Source organism: Phasianus colchicus, chromosome 2 (assembly GCF_987193195.1).
Source record: "Phasianus colchicus chromosome 2, bPhaCol1.hap1.1, whole genome shotgun sequence".
In the NCBI taxonomy this organism is placed as follows: Eukaryota; Metazoa; Chordata; class Aves; order Galliformes; family Phasianidae; genus Phasianus; species Phasianus colchicus.
This window is the reverse complement of record NC_143437.1, coordinates 58,832,685-58,847,729: the sequence shown is the minus strand read 5'-3', so window position 1 is coordinate 58,847,729 and position 15,045 is coordinate 58,832,685. Positions and strand designations below refer to the sequence as shown.

The 15,045-nt window shown below is 40.0% G+C and overlaps 1 protein-coding gene across 1 annotated transcript; it reads left to right on the top strand.

Moving 5' to 3' along the window:
- The first annotated feature begins 242 nt into the window (after positions 1-242).
- On the top strand, positions 243-12,878 carry C2H6orf58 (chromosome 2 C6orf58 homolog). Its single transcript, XM_031611168.2, is given in 7 exon segments — positions 243-564; positions 4,393-4,470; positions 7,140-7,324; positions 8,442-8,575; positions 9,001-9,239; positions 12,692-12,796; positions 12,799-12,878. Coding segments are annotated over 7 exon segments (1,143 nt in total).
- The last annotated feature ends 2,167 nt before the right edge of the window (positions 12,879-15,045 follow it).

Below are 15,045 nucleotides of genomic sequence, written 5' to 3'. Positions count from 1 at the left end.
CAGCACAGATTTGAATGTTTTCCTGTCATATCGATCCCCCTTGAATATCTGCTATTGCTCTTGAAGGATAGAGGGAGGAGCATTAGTCACAGCTTGTTCATCTGGCAGTGCCAGGTCGTGGTCGCTGAAAAGAAGGAAGTGAGACAGAGACCTCTGCAGTTTGAGTCACCCTTTTTGCCCAGCCCTCACCTTTCATGATAAAAGCCCTGCAACAATGAAGATCTTGGTCACAAACCTCCACGATGTGGCCCTACTGTTTCATAAAGGCTCTTCTCATAGTATTTGTTGCCTTGAATCCAGCAGCTGTCACAGCACAGAGTGACACAGATGCCAATGGAGAAGATATCTATCCCCCACTGTGGGAACTCGCCCCTGAAAACCTTCTGGATTTCCCAGTTAAGGACAACAAAATTGTCATCAATCCTTGGAACTATCGAGAACGACTGGGAGTGTATAAGAGCATGCTAAAGGCTTCAGCCAAATATTTTATGGCCTTTGGATCCCAAAATTCTGGCAACATTCTTTGGGGATTACCACTGCAGCATGGGTGGCAATTTCGTACAGGTATGAATTATATCCTTCAGCTACTAGAACAGATAAGTGTTTACCAAACCAGCTTTGAGTCACTGTTTCACAAGGCTTCTGCCTTGCAAGACTGCTACAGACACAGATTGTAAATTTTGTCATACTATGCTACGCTGCCAATTTGAAAGAGAAATTGTCATTGAAGGAAATATCTTACTTTCTTGAGATATAACTATTTGACTTTCTAATAGAAAAAATATTACTAGACATAGAACTGATCAGAATCCAGAGGGACTGTGGATTAGAAGCACTAACAGATCAAATGAGGAAGGCAACACTTCAGTTACCTGAAAATCTTTGAGAACGCATTCCCAGTCTTCCCAGTTTATTGCAGGTAGATATGAGGGTTCGCACACTGCAGTACTGTTCTTAATTTTTTAACTGATAGGCTTCTTTTGGCTGATAATGTCATGTAGAGTTTCATTCTCATAATTACGTTTACCACTCCCACTAAGACTTTTTCTCCTCTTTGCCTTATCTGATTATTTTAGAAGTACCTTCACTATTTTTAAATACGTATTTTTTTTACAAAAATGGTTCTTTTTTTTTTTTTTCTCTTTCTTTTTCTCATTCTTTTTCTCTCTTTTTTTCCCCTTCCTTTTTCTCTCTCTTAGTTTAAAGCAAGTGGTTTTCTGAGCAGTCATTCTTATTTGCTGGTTAGCCCATGCTAGGGAAGAAGGCACAGAAATGTATGCCAAAGGTCCTTTGGAGCTAAGGCTGCAATATCGTATCCAGGGCTTTGTTGGGCAATGTGTTCTCCTACACTCTGCCTCATGTGCAGCATGACATGTATGAACTTGTACCTGGCAGTAAATCCTTCTTGCCTGATTTAAGCAAATGCATCTGTCTGACTTCTGTTGTTGTTTTTGCATTTGTTCACTGGTTGCAATTTGTAGCTTTTTGAGGTCATAGGATTTTTTGAAGATGCACATTTGCCTGGAAGAAGATATAGACATTGCAGCTGGTGGTAAAGGAAGGCTGCCAACATATAATCACAACTAACAGAAAATTAAATACTAAGTCAAAATAAAGAAAAGGAGGTAGAACAAGTAGCAAAATCCATGAAGGCCACTAGCTGGCAAACAACAGCAAGAAGATTTGGTTGGAGTTTAAGCAGGCTTTTTCCTCTTTTCCTTCTTTATATGTAAGGAAACAAAGAGAAGATAAAGGGGATGGATGGCGCAGGAGAGCTGATTCAGTGAGTGGCTGAAACAAAGATGCCTTCATGCAGAAGCTATATTTGAGTAGAATGATCTTGGACAGTTTAAAGGAGGAAATGGTACTGGACAGCAGATTCCTGAAAGAACCACTGAAATGTGTTGCCATCCTGTCTGCTGTGAGGGTTATATTGCCAAGAAAATATTTTTATGAGTATAGTTCTATACAAACTACAAAGAACAAGTGAAACTGCTAGTTTAATAAGAGTGGCACAAATATTTGTAATGAGCAACTCATGGACATAAATATAAATCATTATTTTGCCTACATTTACAGTAGAGCCAGTGTTGGCAGGACAGGATATCTTCATGGACAAAACAGAATAGCTGATCAGAATGTGACTATGGAAATAGAAATTGTAACTTTAGAGATGGAGCTAAGCCAGACGAATCTGACTACACAAACTGAGGGAACTGCATAGTCTCTACCCCCACATTTGCATATGGAAGTACAAATCCAGGAGCAAGGATTTTAAGAAAGTTTCAGCTGGCATAACATGCCTGAAGACTAGGAAAAGTAGTATCTATACTTATAAAGAAGGAAAAAAGGGAATAATGACACAAAAATATTCTTACTCTTACCTCAATAGTAGTTGAGACTTTAGAATAAGTGTAAAGAAAAGAATACGTAAAGACGTGGAGCAAAGTAGAAAATTCTGTAGATTTGCATTCTTCTCCATTGCCAGTTCTTTCTTTTGGTGCTCTGCTTTGCAAAGGCATGGGCTTGAGCAGCTAGAGCATGCATCCTCTGTCCAGTCAGCTGGAGAGGATGATTTGGATAATCTGTATGCACATGGTTCATGAACTTGAGTAAAAAGTATTAAGAGTCTTAACAGAAAATTTGTTTGGGTTTTTAAAGAACGTAATGAAGTTCTGATCTGATATGTGGAAGGAAGGGATGCCATTCAGAGGGACCTCAACAGGCCTGAAAAGTGGGCCCAGGTGAACATAACGAGGTTCAACACGGCAAAGTGCAGAGTTTTGCACTTGGGCAGGAGGAATCCCAGGCATCTATACAGAGTGGAAGGAGTGTCCTTGAGAGCAACCCTGCAGAGAAGGACCTGGGAGTCCTGATGGATGAAAAACTTAACGTGAGCCAGCAGTGTGCTCTTGCAGCACAGAAAGCAAATGGTGTCCTAGGCTCCATCAGAAGAGCAGTAGCCAGCAGGGACAGGCAGGTGATTGTCCCTCTCTACTCTGTCCTCATGAGATCCCATCTGGAGTACTGTGTCCAGGTCTTGAGTCCCCAGTACAAGAAAAACAGGGAGCTGTTGGAGAGGGTCCAGAGAAGAGCCATGAAGATGATCAGGGGACTGGAGCACCTCCCCTGTGAAGGCAGGCTGAGGGGCTTGTTCAGCCTGGAGAAAAGAAGGCTGTGGGGTGACCTCATTGCAGTCTTTCAGTACCTAAAGGGAGCCTACAAACAGGAGGGGAATCAACTCTTTGAAAGGGTGAATAACTGCAGGACAAGGGGAAAGGGAGGGAAGATTTAAGATGGATGTCAGGGGGAAGTTCTTTACAGAGAAAGCGGTGAGGTGCAGTTACAGGCTGCCCATAGAGGTTGTGGATGCCCTGTCCTTGGAGGTGTTCAAGGCCACATTGGATGGGGCCCTGGGCAGCCTGGTCTACTATTAAATGTGGAGGTTGGTGGCCCTGCATGTGGCAGGGGGGTTAGAGATTCATGATCCTTGAGGTCCCTTCCAACCCTGGCCATTCTGTGATTCTGTGATTCTGACAGGATTTACAATATCTGTATTCAGCTGACTCATTAGAGGGTATGTGCTCTTAAGGGCAGGGATTGAGAGCTTCTGGAACATCTTATGTCATTGAACCTGACTATGGTACTTTCATGTCATGTACTTACAACAGATTTCCTGACTCCCTACATGACTATTTACCACGCAATGTACATAACTGAGTGCTTTAAGGAGTTAGGCTACTCCTCCATGTCATGTGCTTAAAGTGAAATATGTCTTACATGCTGTCACAAATAATTGTGAAATGTCTTGCACGTTTGTTACAGAACAGATGTTTGAAAACTCTGCTAATCAGATACAACAACATTTGCATGCTTAGCTTAACAAGAAGGCAGTGTTTGTATGCATCATTAAACTGAGAGGGATTCTGTATCACACAGCCCAATTAGGTGATACAATTACTAGCTCACTTAATTTGTACTATTCTGGTCACTGAACAGCTTTTCTCTTTCTGTAGACCTGCATCTACAGAAAATTATGCATCAGCTATGCACAGGTTTATGGCTGTATGTGCATGTATATTTATGTATCTATAAAAATATCACAGTGGTATCCCACTTTCAGGCAGTTCCCTAAACTCTGAGAACACATTTACAGTAAGCAATAAATTTAATTGTAAAACAAGGTCATATTACTACGTGCTGCATGAAATATTGACTGAGAAATTCAACTACTGTAATTTATGAAGCAGGACAACAGCAACTGTTCTATTTCTCTTAGCAAAATTCTCAATAATTTACTGATGTATGTAGATATATATTCATCTCAATTTGATTTCTTGTGTTAAAAAAAAAAATTCAGAAATAATTGGTGCATTCTTTTGTTTTATTTAGGCAGATTAGCAGATCCTACCAATGGGACTTCCTGTGGCCACAGAAACCTGTGTATATCTGTAAGAAGTTGGTGGTCCTGTAAGTATACTCTATTACAATGTTCTTCAAAATATGATTTGTGTCCTAGAAGGCAATAGTTTGGAACCACCTTTGCATTAGGCAGTGCCAATAAAAAATAAAGTGACAAATTTTAGTGAAGGGCCAACCATGACCTAACTCAGCCATGTTGTTGATATCACTCTTGGTAGGTGTGGTAGAGTACCCCATCTTTCTGTGGTACATAAGGTCCACTGCAAGATTTTCTGCATGAATCATGGGAGAAATTACAGAATGTGAGACAGCAAGTAGTAACTTTTTAAACAGTAGGGAATATTTTGTCCTTTAGCTCAGAACTGTGCAAAGAGTAAAGGATGCAATGTAGTATGCCGCATGCAAGTCAAGGGTACCTATTGCTCTACAGGGCAATCCACCAAATAGCACTTCCAGCATAAATCAAAAAAAACACCAGTACTACAATGATCTTTGTCTCAATTGCTAGTGCACACATGTAGCTTCTTTCCCTCTGGTAATTTTTACAGCCTGTGTCTATGTGGAAATGGACTTCTTAAAGGACAATGTATGGATAGATTGTTCACAGAGTTGATCTTAAAAGACAATTTTTTTTTTTTCTGAGTCATATTACAGCAAGTAAAACAAAAATAACAGTTAAATTTTCTCATTTGATAAATCAAAAATATTTTAATAATTTTCCTACATCGAGGAAAACTGAGTAACATAAACATGACCAGTATAAGTAGAAGGATCTTTTGTTTCCATTATCCAAAAAGCTGAATGAACACATTATTAAAAGCAAACAAACAAAACTACTAAAATTTTCCTTGTATCCAATTTGAGTCAAAGTCAGAATTTTTAAGCTCTTTCTTTTTTTTTTTTTTTAAATGAAACTGGAAGTCTGTCTCTTCTGGAAAGATTAGCTTCCATTGTTTTCAAAAAATGGAACTGACAGATAGGAGGAGAGAGAAACAAAGACAAGCTTGACTTACAGTCAGTACTTACATCTAAAGTCAATAAAACCATGAAAATCTCTCTCTTCTTTTTTTTCTTTTCTTTTTTTTTTTTTTTAATGCACTTTCCTCCATTGAAAAGGGAAAACCTCTCCCTCCTTTTCCTCCAGTACATTTTCACTCCATCACTTTTGTCCCTCACTCCCTGCTGTTCTGCCTTGAGTGTACCTTTCCTCAAGACCTGCTGCTTGGCTGCAGTGAATTGCTCTCTCTCCCCATCATACCAGTGCTTTGTTGTGGAGGCTTCTGACAGTGAAATAGCAACTGAATTCATATATCCTCATGTGACCAAAACTGTGAGCACAGAGTAAATTAAAATGTAAATGTAGTGCTAAACCAAATTTCTCTGTGATACTCAATCCAAGTTCAATTTGTGTCTGTGAGAATAAATAGCACCAGGTGGTCAGAAGAAGGTGTCCCATGCAGTGACAAGTAAGAGGGGTCACTGCATAGACCTGTGCTGGAACAGGTAAAGTACGTTCCTGGAACAGAAATCAGATTTGTATTCAGTATATACATTGCTGCTCTTCACTTACTTTTGAACACTGTAAGTCTGCACGATAGCCCTTTTGTTGCCTCCAGGAAATGTATAATCTCTTGATTGTACCCCTATTGTACCAGGAATACACAAAAAAGTATTTCAGACTGCAGATAAATGCCTTATTGTTCTGAGGATGTAAGCGGCTTGGTCTGGTCTCCAGGGCAACCCTTCCTGGCATACATAGTCATACCAAGCTGGGAATAAGCTGAAGCCAGAAACTCACTTTTAACATGTCCCAAGGTATAAGAAACTCTGCTTGAAAGACTGCTGCTGAAGAAGTCCTGTCCTTTTGACCTAGAATAATATTCAGTGTATTCCTTTGTTGCACTGTTCTGTTGTCTGAGTTCCCCAAGCAGGTATAAGTAACTAATACATGCAAGTATATTTAAAAGAATTTAAGTGTATTTTTGTGTGAAATCCAAATTTCAGCTTCTCTGAATGAAAAGAAAGACTCAGCTCAGTAATGACTCCCAATGAGACACTGTCTTCTCATCACTTGGGGCCTCTGTTTGGCTCTTGTCACTGGCTATACATCTCCTCTAGAATCCCTAGCCAGGCCCACATACATACAGAAGCTGGAATAATTATTAGGATAGGGATACATGATAGGTTATAATACTTCGGTGATTTTGGTCCTCATTGCTGGAACCATGTGCAAATATCTGGGCAATCTATGGCACTGAGATTAAGCATGAGCAAATGACCTCTTAACTTTATGGCTCAAAGCTTCCTACCCAACAAATCTGAGCTTTAGGCTGTTCTTTGCTGGAAGTCATTAAAATTTATTTCTACAAAGAAGGACACAATCAAGAGGAGAATCTAAAATTGTTCTTCCAACAGGAAGAACATCAAAAGTCATACAAACACTTTCATAGAAGATGTGGTCCAGCGCAGGCAGGAGCTGAACTTGGCTTTCCTACATGCTTATGGCCAACATATAAATTAATATTGAAAGTTGTATGTGAATCAATACAATTATTACTACTAGGGAATTTCAGTACACACGTCCCACTGCTGGACATAATTGTGTTGGTGGCATTTTGAAATGCCTCCATTTGCTGTTGTAGAGGTTTCATTTCTCCATGTAGGAATTGTTTGTTTCTTGGCAGTTAAAGCCTCCTCCTTTCTGATTCTTACTGCAGGTATGAATTACTACCTGGCTGTCATACCCTTTTTGGGTGCAGTGGAAGCTGGCCTCTTTGGAGAGGTGAAGTATGAGGTAGAAATGCTGCCGCCAGAGGACCGAAGAGATGATTTCTGTTATAGTGTTGCTGACTGCCGTTCTCGCATTCCCAAGCTCTTAGATGAGTGGAAGGCTTACTTTGAAGTAAACAATTTTACATTTTTTAAATATTTTGTAGGAGATTATACTAGAATATTTCTTTTTAAAACTCTTATTTGTTGTATTTTGGTGGCTTGATTTACTTTCAATAACAACTTGATAAAAAAGGTAAGAAGTGGAAAAAAGGAGAGCATGACATAAAATGAATGAGAGATGAGAAGGTCGGGATTTTTGCAGGTTATTGATTCTTTGCATTCCTTTCAAGCTAATTTTGTATTTTAGCATCAGTCCCTAAAGAATGTTAATAGTTACACTTGTTTTCCTAATGTTAGCAATTCCAAATTATGCAGGTGAGATAGATATTACTCTTGAGATGGTTTTATAGGGCCTTTTTATTCCTTTGAACATAAAAAAACACTGAAATTCAGGAGGATATTTTTAATACATCTACGTACTCTGTTTCCACATCATTCAGTTGCTCTCCAGTCACAAAGATGACTGTATTTCTTACTTCATAGGTTCAATAATAGTTTTTATAGATAACCTTCTTTATTCAACATTTTTGTTCACAGTCAGGTAATAGATAATGATCAGCAAATTAAAAACACAAGCAACTTGGCGATTGTAAGTCGAGGAATAGGTTTTAAGAACAAGGCTGGATTTGTTTTCTTCAGATTCTTTATACTAAACAGTATATTCAGGAAGTTATTATAAATGATCACATAATCACAACCATTAAGGCTCATTTTCTTATTTTTTGAAAATTTTTAGCATTTGCAGCTGAAAAAGTAACTGTTTTTCAAGAAATTCAGCATTTTTGCATAGAAACTTTCACTGCACTCAGAAACAAGAGTCCAAATTATTGTGACAGAATACTATATTATGTGGGAAAAACATTCACTCTGTTGAAGCTAAAGAATGGCAAATCTCATTAATTTCAGTTGGAATAGAAATTCAGTCTAGAAATCTATATTAATAATTTCTCCCTATGTCAGATAGTACAGTTATTTACAAAGTGCAAGTAACACATTGTAACTACTCATAAGCAATTTTCTTCAGCGTGAAAGCTTATTCTACTGTGAAGTATGTATGTAACTGTGAAAAACGTATTGATTTCAAAACATCCACTTATTTCTCTGCCTTTTTCTCCCTATTGCTGCAGTATCTACAGTCTGCAGAGCAAAAAACCATGAACTCGGTGAAGTCCTCCTCCTTTGTGCTGGATGATGCTCTCCACCACACGTGGAAGGCGCACGTTGCCTCCATTGCTTACGCGCTGCCCAAATTCCAGGACAGGTACGGGAATGAGAGAGGTGGCCAGGGGGACCTTCTCACCTCCATGCCTGTTTGTTAGGATAGTGCCTGAACAATGCCTGTGTGAGGCTCTAGGCTTTCCCTCTCTAGAAGCATGAGATATCCAGCAAGAGATGAAGCGTCCACACAACAGGTTGTGATAGGCAGGCAGGTTATGGGCTTACACAAGATGCTGATTCCTATCTGAAAGCCAGGGCCCCCAGCCAGAAGCTCTATCTAACCTGTCCAGAGATGGTTATGCCAGGAGAAATTATACGTAAAGTGCTGCAGGAGGCTTTAAGTCACTACTGAATTGAGATTGCTCAGGATTTTACACTGGTCAAAACTCATTTGGTATAAAAGATAGATTACTGTGTTCTACTGTGGATTTCAATTATCTGATCATTTTTCACTTTTATTTCTTACAGTTTAAAATATCTTGCTGTTCCAGAAGCAAATTTTGGCGAAGACTGGGCTAATGGTGTAGATTTCATTGCAGCCACACATTTCTCTACAGATTTGCACACCACAAACCACTTCCAGGCTTTCCTGCCCCAGAGGATGCTTGTTGAAGGGGATGTCCTCCCATCCATCAGTGGCTTCAGTTCACAGCAAAACAGAGTTCTTGTATCACTGAGAGCTCTTAACAGAGCAAATCAATTAACAGGTATGAGCCCCACCTGAAGAAGCCAGTAGTCCATAGATATCTTTTGTCTTCTGTTTCTATACCTCTCTCCACATGAATGCAGTGATTTTCAATATGCAAAAGTAAAATCACTTCATAGAGATGAACAGTAAAACAGTATGTCTAAAAGTACAACTACAAGTGAACAATGCACCAGAAAGAAAGTACAGCAGTGAGGTAACGCTGACAGGATTTCACATGAGACAAAGGTTATGTTTGTGGGAGCATATGCTTTTACTCTTTTTTTTTCTCCAGTTTACCCAGGAACTTTAAAAATGAGCACCAGCTTGCATTTCACAAGTTAAATCTGAAACCATCAAGGCTGGAAATCAATTTACTGGATCAGTTGAGGTCATTATTAAAAAAAAAAAAAAAAAAAAAAAAAAAAAAGAGCAAAGGATCAAAAACAATGGTTTGTATGTCCACAAGTATTCTGCTTGGTTGTTGTTTTGTGTTTTTGTTTTCCATCTCAATCTTTGTTTTTATGGAAAACATTAAGCAGAATCACAGAATTCTTCTCTCCCAGCAGAGCACTATCCTTTAGACAGCTTTAACTAAAACAAGTTCTGCATCACCATCCAGTGGTGAGACATAGAATTACAGTATTCTGAGGGGCTGATACTATTTATTTATTAGTTCTTTATGGAAGGGAGCTATTTAAATGAAAGCACAATGTAAAGTTACACTACAAAGCTAGTATCCAGAGCTATAGTTTTTTGTTGTTGTTGTTGTTGTTGCTATTGTTTCATTTTGGTCTTTTTTGTGTGTGATCTCCTGTCTATATACTTCAGTGAAAATTCTTTCAGTAACTGTATTTATTGTTGGAAGAGGCTGTTAAATGAAGATATTATGTGTTACAAAAGAGCATCCTCACACCACAGATTGTTTTCCTCACACATAATGGTGAACACTGCTTCATAATTTGAATAAGGATCATAACAGCTTTGTCATATGACTGGTAACCTATGTCACAGTTCAGGGTTTCTTTTAAGAGCTCAGGGTTTCTTTTAAGAGCTGCATGGTAACCTATGCAATGGATCATAGAAACATAGGTTTCTTTACCAATCTAGAATTCATCTCGCCACTGTGGGACAGCAAGGAAAAGCAGGACTTGCAGGGAAGAAATCAGGGAGCAGAGCACCAGGGCAGCAGAGCAGATGAATGTCAGACTGAAGGGAGAAAGAAGAGGCACGGATGCTGAAGATGTTCTATATGGGTGTAACCATAAACAGTGTGGTCTCTATCTGAAATCCTTGGCTCTGCAGGCTGGAGATTTCCCTGACTCTGCTTTGAAGGGTTGAGCTTTTCTTTCAGTTGAGGGTTATATGCAAGCTAGCTCAACCTACTGATAGCTTTGCAGATCAGAAATGGAACTTTGAATTATATTCAACTATATTTGGCTCTGGACTGACAGCCTCAGAATGGATCTGAAAAGCTAGACCTTGTTGTTACAGCACTTGTGACAAAATGAGGTGAGCCATACTGTTTTGTTGAGCCAGATTCTTCAAACTTTTAAATATATTCTGTGAGAAATGGAGTCCTCTTCTTGTGTAGCAAACAACAGTAGTGGAGTGTGAATTTCAGTACTTCATAGGATGGGTTCCTGGTTGGCCTAGAAGGAGATCTGATTTCTTGATTCAATCTGCTTACCCTTCATTTCCTTAAAGCTGCCTCTAGCAGGGAGCTATATGAAGACAGTGCTATATATATTGCCTTGGTGGTTTCACAGTGGTGAGCAGTTCAGCACCACTGCACTGCTCTCTCATCCTCCTACGTCAAAAGAACAGGAGGTGAAAATATGACTAAAATAGCTCATAAACTGAGACAAGGCCAGGGAGATTGCTCACCAATTACCATCATGGGCAAAACAAACTCAGCTTAAGGGATGATGATGTAATTTACTGCCTATTGATAATAGGCTAGAGGAGTGAGGACTAAACACAAACTGAAAATGCCTTCCTCTTCTACCTATTCCTCCCAAGCAGAGCAGGGGAATGGGGAATGAGGACTATGATCAATCCACGACATTCTGTTTCCTTCTTCTCCTGGTCTATCGTGGACTCCTCTCCAGGGCTGCAGCTCCAGCCTGGGGCTGCTCCTGTGAGGGCTCTCCATGGGCTGTGCCTCCTTCAGGACTCATCCACTGCTTTCCTGTGGGTTCCTCCAAGGCTGTGTGTGGAGATCTTCTCCCCATGGTGCTCATGGGCTGCAGGAGGTTGGCCTTCACCACCAAGCTCCTCCTGAGCTGCAGGGAACTCCTGCTCCAGCCTGGAGCACCTCCTGCCCTCCCTCTGCACTCACCTTGGTTCCTGCAGAGCTTTTTCTCACATTTCACTCTCCCAGCTGCTGCTGTGCAGCAGATTTTACCCATCCTTAAATCTGCTCCCAGAAGCACAACCAACATCTGCATGGCTCATCTCTGGCAATGGTGGGCCCCTTTTGGGCAGCTGGAGCCAGTTCTGAACTGACATGGAGTAGCCTTGAGTTCTGCTCTCAGAGGCCACCTTGCATAGCCCTACTACCAAAATTTTGCCATATAAACACAATTCAACTGCCTCTAAAAGTTCTCCACTGGTGGACAGTGAGAAGCTTTACTCACTGAGTGCTCTGCTCCTCACAGATATATGAAGGCAAAATGGCAGCAATATGTGGGATGAGGCCTCTCCCACAGCCCTCACTGGATTGCCAGGAGTACCACAAGGTCTCCCAGGCTGCCAGACTGCTGCCTTCTCTTAACTCCTCATCTCCCTGTTAAAATATAGTGGAAATTTAGTTCTTACATGTTGTCTCCTATAAACTAAATCATGTTTCACAGGAGAATAATTAAACTCTTGGTTTTCCTGTAGATTCTTCTTTCACCTCAGATTTTCTTTGTGGCTTCTGTATACATCATGGAGATGAGCAGAGGGGAGCAGGCAATGAACATTGTACAGACTGGTGCTAAAACAGGTCTGGTCAGGAATGCTTCATGGAGAATGACTGCTAATTGCCTTGATGAAAGTATAGGGGTCATTCACTTCTTTAGCTTGAGGCCTCAGAGGGGTGGAAGAGTAAATTTGTTGCTAATTTAGAGTGAAAACAGAGATATGCATGACTGTAACCATCAGGCCATTACTTCATAAGCTCTGTGCAACTCCAGAACAAGGCCCTGACATGTGTCTTCAATCATTTTGATTTGCCACACTGGTGACAAGGGAACAAGTCAAGTTGTCTATCAATACAAAGGAACCTGAGCTGAATGAGTAGCCTGTGTCTTCCTACATAGCTGTAGGCAATTACTACACCATTGTCATGCTTTAGTCTTGTCTACATTTCACTATCCACAAGAGAGTGGTTAGGTGTTTGCAGCCAAATGTGTGCTTCATCCCTTGTGTACCTCGAGCTGCATGTACTCCATGTTAATCTGACAGTGTCACATTGTGTTTCTTTCCAAGGAGGACTGTTGCTGAAGCTCTGGCAAAAGGCAATGTCTACTGAAGCAGCAAGGAAAATTGGCCGAAAACTGATTGAGGACTTGGCTTCCAGTCCAAGTTTTGACCCATGGGAATATACAGTAATTTGGAAGGAGCTGATTTCACAGCATCCTCTTTCCTGAGAAAAAGCAGTTCCAGCACTGAATGATTTAATCTTTTAGCAGTTATGTATCTGGTAAACTGGTCTTGGTAATTTCTTTACAGCAGGATTTCCTGAATAGCCATGTGGGCATCTCTCTTATATTGAATCAATACTTCTATCCTTAATTTTTTTTTTTTTTAATTAGCTCATTTGTTCAATTCATTTCCTTATTAATAAAATGCCTTACTGAAAATCTGAGTTTATTACTTTTTTGACTTCATAAATGATGTATCATTACTGGAGAGAAAATTGAAGGCAACTTACATTCAGTTTCAGACTGTTTCCTTCCCCCTGTATACAGTGATCCCAGCAGATATGTACTCAGGTCCTTGATGGTCTAATTGATGATGTCCCAAAACTTTTCTTTGAGTTATGATTCAAAGCCAGTGCTTTGACAATTTCCTACTAAAGTTGCTGTTTTACAGAGCAGCTGCAATTAAAGATTTTAGGCTTTTAAGATTACATGCTTCAGTACAGATGAATTCCTTCTCTAAAATGCTATGTAACAGGTAAGTGCTGCACCTGATGCTCAGGAGGCAGCCCCGAGAGATCCTGAGCCCAATGTGCTTATTCTGCACAGCTCTTAAGTGACTAACAGAATTTCTGTTATTGGTTTGTTACACAGATTTCAATAAAGCATTGGTTTATCCATCAATTTCTGTGATTAGGTAGTCCATATAGTTGTAGAGTTAGTTTTCCTTTTGTACATTAGATATGATTATTAAGAAAGAATTGAATTTGCATTTTGCATTATCACAATGTCTAGCAGAGTCAGGTCCAGATGCTGATCACACTCTTCCAGATGACAACACAGTAAGGAGAATTAATCAAAAAAACTTAGCATCAGAAGTTGAGGAAAACTGGGACAGGGGGCCTGAAGGCAGAAGTTTTTCAGGAAGTCTGCTGACTTGGGTCTTCCATCCTTATAAAAACTCTACCTGGAGAATGGGAATGGCTGGAGCTGCCTTCCCAAGATGGAGAACAGAGGATGGCAACACAGCCACTGTCTGCCGCATCTTGTAGGGTTACAGCTTGCACCATATAATGAATAGCATAGTTCAAAATAACACAAGCTTTAGACTCATGTCAAAATAAAGGTAAGCAGCTTAGCTCAGCCACAACTTAAGGGCTACCCTACCTCTTTCAATCATTCCTAGCATCTTGGTTGGTAAACGTGTCCCATAGGCATCTCAGTACACCCTCATTTGGGATGAGAGATGCATATAACTTTCTGTCTTTTTTTCCTGACGTAATCACAAAGCACAGGGATCCAAAATTTTCAGTGTGTATCAGTGAAAAGCTCATCCTCTGGCTGTGCACAACCTTTGCACTGGGGAGAGAGGAGGATGCTGCAGGTGGAGCCACAGCACACGGCATCTCAGAGCTTGCAAACTCTGAGCTCTGAGACAGGGAATCAGGACAGGCAGCCTGCAACAAGGCTAAAATCACAGCATTTCAAAGGCTTGCTGCCACACACCAGTCGGGTCCAGGGCCCAGGTGTCTCTTTACTCTTGAAGTCGAGCTCCAGACAGCCTGAGCATTAACAGGTAGAGATGCTTCTCAGGGGTCTGCATATCTCAGTGGAAGTCCTGAGTTATTTTATGGATACTAAATAAATGAAAAGGAAAATATTTGTCTTTCCTGGCCACTTTCCCAGTTCAATTGGTTCTTTCTCCCCAAACTGGCATGACATTTACACTGTAAATCAAGAAATAGCCATCGAGACATTGAGCAGTTAAACACTATTTTGTCCTCTGATGTCCTAGGACAAAGGTTTCAATTATTCATTGTCATTTTATGGATAAACTCTTAATGTACCATCATTAGCTAATGATTTTCAAAGGAAATAAGTTAATGAGGTCTAAGAAAATGCCGGAGTTTTTACCTTAATTACCTGGTTCATAGATCAGAGTAATTAGATTTCAACAGACTTTAGGTATAATCTAAAAGTAATTACTGCAGCTGCCAGCTGTTAAAGCATTAGATTAATTGTGCTCAAGAAAGTTTGAAAATAATTTTCAGTCTTTTCTGTGGTTAACTTAGGTTTTAATCTCAGGTGGGCTTTAAGAAAACAAACAAGCAAAAAAAAAACCCACAAACAATAAGGAACAACAACAAAAATCCAACCACTAAAGCAAATAGAAGAAACAAACTTCTTACAAGCTTGCAAATT